The sequence below is a fragment of the Lathyrus oleraceus genome, chromosome 4 (assembly GCF_024323335.1).
Source record: "Lathyrus oleraceus cultivar Zhongwan6 chromosome 4, CAAS_Psat_ZW6_1.0, whole genome shotgun sequence".
NCBI lineage: Eukaryota > Viridiplantae > Streptophyta > Magnoliopsida > Fabales > Fabaceae > Lathyrus > Lathyrus oleraceus.
In genome coordinates, this window is record NC_066582.1 from 330,309,544 (window position 1) to 330,317,735 (window position 8,192).

Here is an 8,192-nt window from a genome sequence, read left to right on the forward strand (position 1 = left end):
CCCGACTTGAAAGAGTTAAGGAAGCTAACATCTTTTGTATTAGATCCCTTGGACTTCAAACAACGTCATAGGAAGCTTCTGTCCATTTTTTCTGCTGATGTGGTTGAAGGACTCTTGAGTGTGTTGGTGCAGTTCTATGATCCTCTCTACCATTGTTCCACTTTCCCAGATTTTCAGCTTGTGCCTACCTTGGAGGAGTATTCTCATCTTTTGGGGATACCTGTTTCTAGTAGAGTTCCTTTTAGTGGATTGGAGGAGATTCCCTGATCTAGTATTATTGCTGAAGCTCTTCACTTGAAGAAGTCTGAGATAGAGGCTCATTGGGTGAATAAAGGAGGGTTATTTGGATTACCAAAATTTTTTCCTCATCAAGGAAGCTACCACTTTTGCTCAAGCTGGTAGTGTGGAGGATTTTGAAGCTATCTTTGTGTTGCTCATCTATGGATTAGCTTTGTTCCGTAACATTGACAATTTTGTTGATGTTAACGTCATTAGACTTTTCTTGATTGGGAAACCTGTGCCTACTTTGTTGGGTGATATGTATTTCTCTTTGCATCTAAGGAATTATAAGGGTGGTGGAATAATTGTCTGTTGTACTCCTCTTATGTACAAGTGGTTTATTTCGCACTTGCCTCAGACGCGTGCTTTTGTGGAGAACAAACAATGTCTAAGGTGGTCTGAGAGACTTATGTCTCTCACTAATGATGATATAGTTTGGTATGATCCGTCCTTAAGCAGTTTGGAGATTATTGATAGTTGTGGTGAATTCTCTAATGCGCCTCTCATTGGTTAACAAGGAGGAATTAACTATAACCCTGCTTTGGCTCGTCGTCAACTTGGGTTCCCCTTGAGAGACAAACCTAATAACATGTTGTTAGAAGGTCTTTTCTATCAAGAGGGTAAAGATCCCCAACATTTGAAGCAGGAGATTGTACACGATTGGCATAATGTGCATAGGAAAGGAAGATCCGAGCTTGGTCCGCGCAATTGTGTAGCTTTGGAAGCTTACACTCTTTGGGTGAAGAAGGGAGCTTTGGAGTTGAAGATGCCTTATCCTTGTGAGAGACCTATGTCTATGGTTGCGGTTGAGCCATTAACTCTCCCTAACCAAGATGTAGAGGAGTTGGAAGACGCGCTCGTCAAGATGAAGTAAGAGAAAGACATGTGGGAAGAACGTTTCCATGCTTTGAGCAAGAAGCATGAAGAGTTGCTATTGGAGTCTAAGGACAAAGATGCACTAATTGAGTTGCTTGAAGACCAAGTGACAAAGAGGTAGAGAGAGCCAGAGGTTTCATCTTCTAGCATGCCTCAACCTTCCGTTGCTTGGAAGAAGGTTGTTTACCAGCTTGTCCTCGAGAAGACTCAGATGAAGGCTTCTTTTGAAACCGAGATTCGTCGCATTCGAAGGAAGTATGCGCCTTCAGCCAGATTTTTTGACACTGTTGTTAGGGATCCTTAGGATGACTAGTCTCCTTTTCTCCTGTATCTTTTATTTTTGGTTTCTGAAATTGTACTCAGTGTAAACCTTCCAATTTATATATATGAAAAGAGATTTTTTTGGTTATTGCAATTGCCATTTAAATTTTTATGTATTTGCAAATTGTCATACCCCAATTTTGTCCCTACCCCGATACAATTTTCATATGATCCATGACCCTACTGCACATGCATACATTCATTATTTCAAAAATAAAAAATAAAAAAAATTGGGTAACCAATTACCCTAATTAGGGTAACCGATTACCCAGACCAAAAATTGATTTTTTGGCCATTTTTGACTGGGTAATCGATTACCCTAATCAGGGTAACCGATTACACAGACCCAAAATTGATTTTTTGGCCATTTTGGACTGTGTTATCAATTACCCTAATCAGGGTAACCGATTACACCTGCGCAGGCAGCTGTAGTAGGTCTGTTTTTTACATAGTGTACTTTTTGGATCACCCCCTCTTCCACCTACTTTCCCTATAAATAGAGGTACTATTTCCCCTCATTTTTCATGCTTCCTAGCCCCCAGAAGTTCTGTCCAAGTACCATTTACTCTCCTCTCCAAACCTAGGTCAAAACAAAAAAGTATTTCTCTCTTAGAAAAGTCACCCTACCAACTTTTTTGTCCACTTTCATATTTTTTTTTCAAAACTTCTTACTCTCTAACACTCATAACTCAGCTCCTTCACTATACTTCCACCATAAACGCTTTCATCCCAAACCCCTTCATCTATATCCAAGCTCAACACCACTTCAACCTACCCTTTTTCAACATTTTTGGATAATGATTTTAGCTTAATTTTTGTTAACTTTTTGGTTCTGTTTTTGTGTTGAAAATGTTTGTTCATTCTTGGTTGATCTTTTGAGAGGTTTTAGACTCAAGCTTGTAAAAATGATTAACTTTGGTTTACACCTTTTTTTGGGGGATTTCTTGCTCTTGCTACTTTTATCCACTATCTTTAATCAAACTTAGTATTTTGTTTCATTTGATATTTATTGTTGACTTGTTGAGATCTATTAGATAATGGCTATGGTTGTTTAGGGTTGATAAAACCTTCAATGTTTCAAACCTATTAATGATTGATAAATAGATCTTTCATGATACTTTGAGGCATTGATAGGTTGCCTCTATTTCAACCATGTTTGGGTCATTTGATACATAGATGAAACCATTTCCTTTGCATTGTTTCTTGTTATCATTTAATATTTATTGTTGACTTTTTGTTACATTTATTTGGTTGATGATTTCTATTAGATCACGACCATGGCTGTTTAGAGTTGATTAAATCTTCAATACTTCAAACCTATTAATGGTTGATCAATAGATCATTCATGATACTTTGAGGCATTGATAAATTGCCTCTATTTCAACCATGTTTGGGTCATTTGACACATAGATGAAACCATTCTCTTTACATTAACTTGTTATTTTATTTGCTTATTGTTATTCTAATAACCACTAACCATTAACTACTAACTTCTAACATTTATATTATTGCATTTTACTTCCTTGCAATTTATTTTATTGTGCATTTACATTCAAGTACTCATTATCATCATCATTGTACAAACTCATCATGCATGTTATTTACTTGTTATTTCTTTTATTGTCATCATACATTAAAAATAACAAAAACATGATAAAATGGTAAGACCCAGATATTCACTCCACTCTTAACCAACTTGGACTTAAAGGATTTCATTTTAGGACCTTTGCTTGTAAACCTTCCTTTACTCTTTGTGATACTATATGAACACTTGGATTCTCACCCGCAAATTACATGCATGTTTGTAAGACCATTATCCTTTGTTTACTTTATGTCACTTTTGCACACAAAAGGCTTTCTCTTGGGCTACCTTACAATGAGACTCTTTATTTTCATGTTGGTTATTTCGCATTCACGTTGCATAAGCTAAAATTCATAAGCAATCTCATTTTGAGACCATTGTCATAATTCGATTCATATGCACATGTAAGTACAAACCTCGGTCAATATCGAGTACTCCTTTTCCAAATCAATTCAAAACGCCCTTGTAAGTCGATCGCTTTTAAAGCATCGCCATCAACCTCACATAGCTTACTCTTGGGCTTTCTTATAATGAGACCTATTCGATTTTTATCGAGTAGAAGAGCAATACACTAAATAAATTCACTTCATTTAAAACACCAATCTAAAACCTCGACCCAACGTCGAGTATTTTCTCTCAAACTCAATTGAAATACCCCAATTGAATCAAAACAATATTTTTTACAATAATTTGAATGAAAAAGGGGTTGACTTTGAGTTTTCAACTTCACCCCTCAATTGGACGATTACGAGTTCTCTTACTCGGTCAGTCGAACAATTGACATTTTTCTACAAATACAACTTAATCAAATCGTTTTCTCAACAAACTATACGAAAAGGGAGATGGTTTTGAGCTTTCAACTCCTCTTCTCAAAAACTTGGATATGAGTTGTCTTACTCAGCTATTCAAGTACTTGTCGTTCATTCTAAAATACATCAACCATATACAACCTTATTTTCGTAAATACTCAAATGAAACAGAGAGTGGTTTAGAGTCTTCTATTCCCTTTCTCGGTTATTAGGATACGAGTTGTCTTACTCGACTATCCGAGTAATCGTCATCTAACCAAAAATATCTCAACATATAAAACCTATCTTTTCTCGCCCTCGTGCGATCATAACCAATCAAACAAAACACCCAACGCGTTAATTCAACTTGTCACCTTCGTCCGATCCAAACTCTTTTCAAAAAGAACACTATTTAATCCTTTCTGATGCGCACAACAAACTAATGCTTAAGCCTCCTCCGAGAGTAGACAAGCCAACGTTTAGCCTTTAGGATGTGATCTAAATAATTGTTCACTAAAAAACACAAACCAAGCGTAGTTCCCGAACTACGAATGCTCTGATTTCCTTATTCTACCACAAGGATACGTAGGCAGGAGATTGTTGTATCTTCGCGAGCACACGAATAAAAAACCTCCCCTTTACCTTTCTGATGTTCTCATCCATTTCAATTTCTAATATTTTATAACCCAAAGATAACAGACAAACATAAATTAACACTCGAAACGCAAATTAGAACTAAAAGGTTCCCGTTGAGGACAACGGACGTAAGGGGTGCTAATACCTCCCCTTACGTAATCCACTCCCGAACCCGAATATGGTTGTGACGACCATTATTCTATTTCCTAAAGGTTTTATCGGTATTTTCCTATTCCTTCATTGGGATAAATAAAGTTCGGTGGCGACTCTATTCGAACATCATTTTTTCCGCGACCATCGCGAGAAATCGTATTTTTCGAGATGCGACAGATGGCGACTCTGCTGTGGACTAGCTCCAAGCAAAAGAGAGTGAAGCCTAATTTAGTTCAGTTTCTTTATTATGTGTTAATCTTGTTTGTTTATCTGTTATTTTTTATTCTGCCATTGTTATTCTATCATAATTATTGTATTGTGATTTATTGACTATGTCTTATTAGGGGTTCTCTGGTTGGTGATGCTTTGTGAGATAGGCTCTCTACCCGAGTCTGAGAAAAACCGTATGATTAAGTTGGTGGTCGCGTAATGGGCGCCCACAAGGAGTCTTCCTTGTTGGGAATAAACGAAGACCCCACCTAGAGGAGATTCTCTTGAGATATTATTGCCCGAAGGGTCTTCGTCACGACGATAGTATTCTCAAGTTGGATCAATACCTCTAGGGAACTTTTAACCCATTATATCCGGTGGTTATGTAGTATCTATCTGAAAAGTCCCAGACTTATTAGGTTAATACGAAAGCCCCAATTAGATGAGATCCCTTGGGCGTATTACTACCTTACAGTGGTATCCCCAACCTCGATCTATGACTCTGGGAACCTTATTAGAACCTTGGACTCGAGAGTTATGTATTATGGACCCACTAGGTGTCTTCCTCTTTGGGACCATACGAAGGCCTCACCCAAACGAGATTCTGTTTGGGAATGTTATTTGTAGATGAGTTTTCGTCATGACAATGACTTTCCTAAGTAGCGATTGATGACTTTGGGAACCTTAACTTTAGCATCCTCCCAAAAGGGTTTTGTATTAGTAACCAAGAATACCCACTCTCATGACCTGTATATTAACCTACGTGTGACACACATAATATCATTCATAGCATATCATTCATATTATTTTATTTCCAAGGAATCTGAGTGTCATGAGTTGCAGGAATTCAGGAAACATGGAATCAAGCAAAAGAAATATTTACTCATTCAAGTTAAAAGATCCCGATCTAAGGAGCTTACGTGACTTGGTCTCTCAGATGCACCCAGTATACAGAATGAACTTTGGAAAGAATTATGGAAATTTGCTCAGCATTCTCAATCAACAAGTGGACCATACCGCCTTAATCACTTTGGCCCAATTCTATGAACTACCTTTAAGATGCTTCACATTCCAAGATTTCCAGCTAGCACCAACATTGGAAGATTTTGAGCGTCTTGTTAGGATTCCTATGAAGAACAAGCCACTATTTGAAGGGATAGATGAATCTTTGCCCCTTGAGGTCATAACTAGTGCGCTTCACATGGAAGAAAAGGAAGCAGAGGCTAACTTAGAGACCAAAGGGAAGACCAAAGGATTTCCACTAAGTTTTCTCTTGGAAAGAGCTCATACCCTATTCAAAGCAGAACGTTGGGATGCTTGTTACTCTGCTATTGCATTGGCCATCTATGACGTCGTCCTGTTCCCGAATATGGATGGTTTCGTAGACATCACTGCTATTTGTGTTTTCCGTACTGGAAACCCAGTACCTACTTTGTTAGTCGATGTCTACTATTATATAAGTCATAGGTATACTAACAAGAAGGGATTAATTGCTTGTTGTGCTCCTTTATTGTATCAGTGGTTTCTAGAACATCTTCCGAAGACAGGTGCTTAGGTTGAACAGACAGATGTTAGTTGGCCTCAGAGATTGGGATCACTCCGATCTGAAGATCTCTCTTGGTACTCCAAAGAATACATCAACATGGATATCATATTCAGTTGTGGAGATTTCCTAAATCTACCGCTTATTGGAACTCAAGGATGTGTGAATGCTAACCCAGTCCTATCACTCAGACAACTTGGATACTTAATGGAAGGCCCTCTAGAGCCAAATTCTTTGGAAACTTTCTTCTTACTTGACTTTGGGGTTGAGAATCCTAGCTTATTCCAGTGAATCAAAGAGGCCTAGAAGAATGTCAATCGAAAAGGGAAAGTTGATTTAGGGAGAGCAAATGGGATTACAAAAGAAGCATATTTTCAGTGGGTAAAGGAAAGGGTGCAGATGATTAAAATGTCATTTGTCATTCGGACACCTATACCTCTTCCTGAACCTAAGCTCACCCATGTCCCTATTGAAGAAATGGAGGAACTCAAGACCATCATGGCAAAGCTAGAAAAAGAGAATGAAAAGCTGCAGATAAAACTCCAACAAACCATCAATGAGAAAAACAATATGAAGTGGGAGCTCGAGAGAAAAGAGGCACAACTTCAAGCCCATGTGGAAAGGTTCAACAAGGAGGAGCATAAGAGGAAGAAGATCAAGGTGGGATTAGAACAAGACGATCATTGTTTAGATACCCTTAAAGGTCAACTACGACAAGATCAGAAAGAATGTCAAGACAATGAGCGTTGGTGGCATCTAGCCACGAAGGAAAACAAGACTATAAGAGATACACTTGGGGCTTAGATAAAAGAACTCACCAATTTTGTTCGTCATGCAAAAGCTGAAGTAGATCAGGAGCGCCAACTCAAGAATATAGCCACTGAAGCTTCTAGAGTGTCACCCATGATATGGGAGGAGAACTGTCGAGAAGTAAGAGATGCAAGGGAATCTGTCAGCTATTGGAAGAACCAGCTAGAGTCATCACGCCAAGACAGCTCCATATGGTTGAAAGAGCGAGACTATGTGATTGAGGATTATGAATCCTTTAAGAAGACTATAGACTTCTTATAAGGAGATAGGGATAAGTTTCGTGCGAAACTCGATGGGCTAGTATGGTTCTGTAATTGGGCGGCTAAATAATTGCCATGGAAGTTGAGAGACGCAGGCGAAGAGTTGAAAGAAGATAGCACTCCTCCAGCCATAATCAGTTTCATTCTGCTTTGTAAAGGGTTGCTGAAGAGATTCAATGAGGAACTAGAAGAGCTTCAGGCCAGAAAGCCAGCAGTTTAATTGGCTTATGTCATGTATTTTATTCCTTTAACAAATGTACTTTTGAACTATGACCTTCTTTGGACCCCTATGTTATTTACTTGAATGAATGACGTTTGAAAATTACTCCATTATTGCTATTCTAAGTATTTCTTGTTTCTTCGAATTACTAACAACTAATGAAACTCGAATGATTCCTTGAAAATAAAATATGCATAACATTCGCATCTTCATAATGCATCACGCTTCATAAAAATTCAAAAAAACTTACCCTAACCTTTTTACCCTTTTATCCAGCCACACGGACTAATCAACACCGATACGAGACGCGAAGCAAATACAAGATGACATTAGAGCAAGTTGAGGCCAATCAGGTTACCATGAGGACAGACATCAATACGATCCAGGAGAAGATGGATCAACTGTAGGAGACAATGCTCGCGATCGCTCAAAGAGAGAGGATTGAGGAGGAATAAGCTAGGGCAAAAAGGAATGATGACACGCCAGGTCTGAACCTCCAAGATGAGGGTTACGT

The 8,192-nt window shown here is 38.3% G+C and overlaps 1 protein-coding gene across 1 annotated transcript; it reads left to right on the plus strand.

Annotated features, from left to right (window-relative positions):
- The first annotated feature begins 5,701 nt into the window (after positions 1-5,701).
- Positions 5,702-7,459, plus strand: LOC127137308 (uncharacterized). Its single transcript, XM_051063779.1, has 2 exons — positions 5,702-6,392; positions 7,230-7,459. The coding sequence occupies exons 1-2, from the start codon at positions 5,702-5,704 to the stop codon at positions 7,457-7,459; spliced, it is 921 nt and encodes a 306-aa protein (XP_050919736.1).
- The last annotated feature ends 733 nt before the right edge of the window (positions 7,460-8,192 follow it).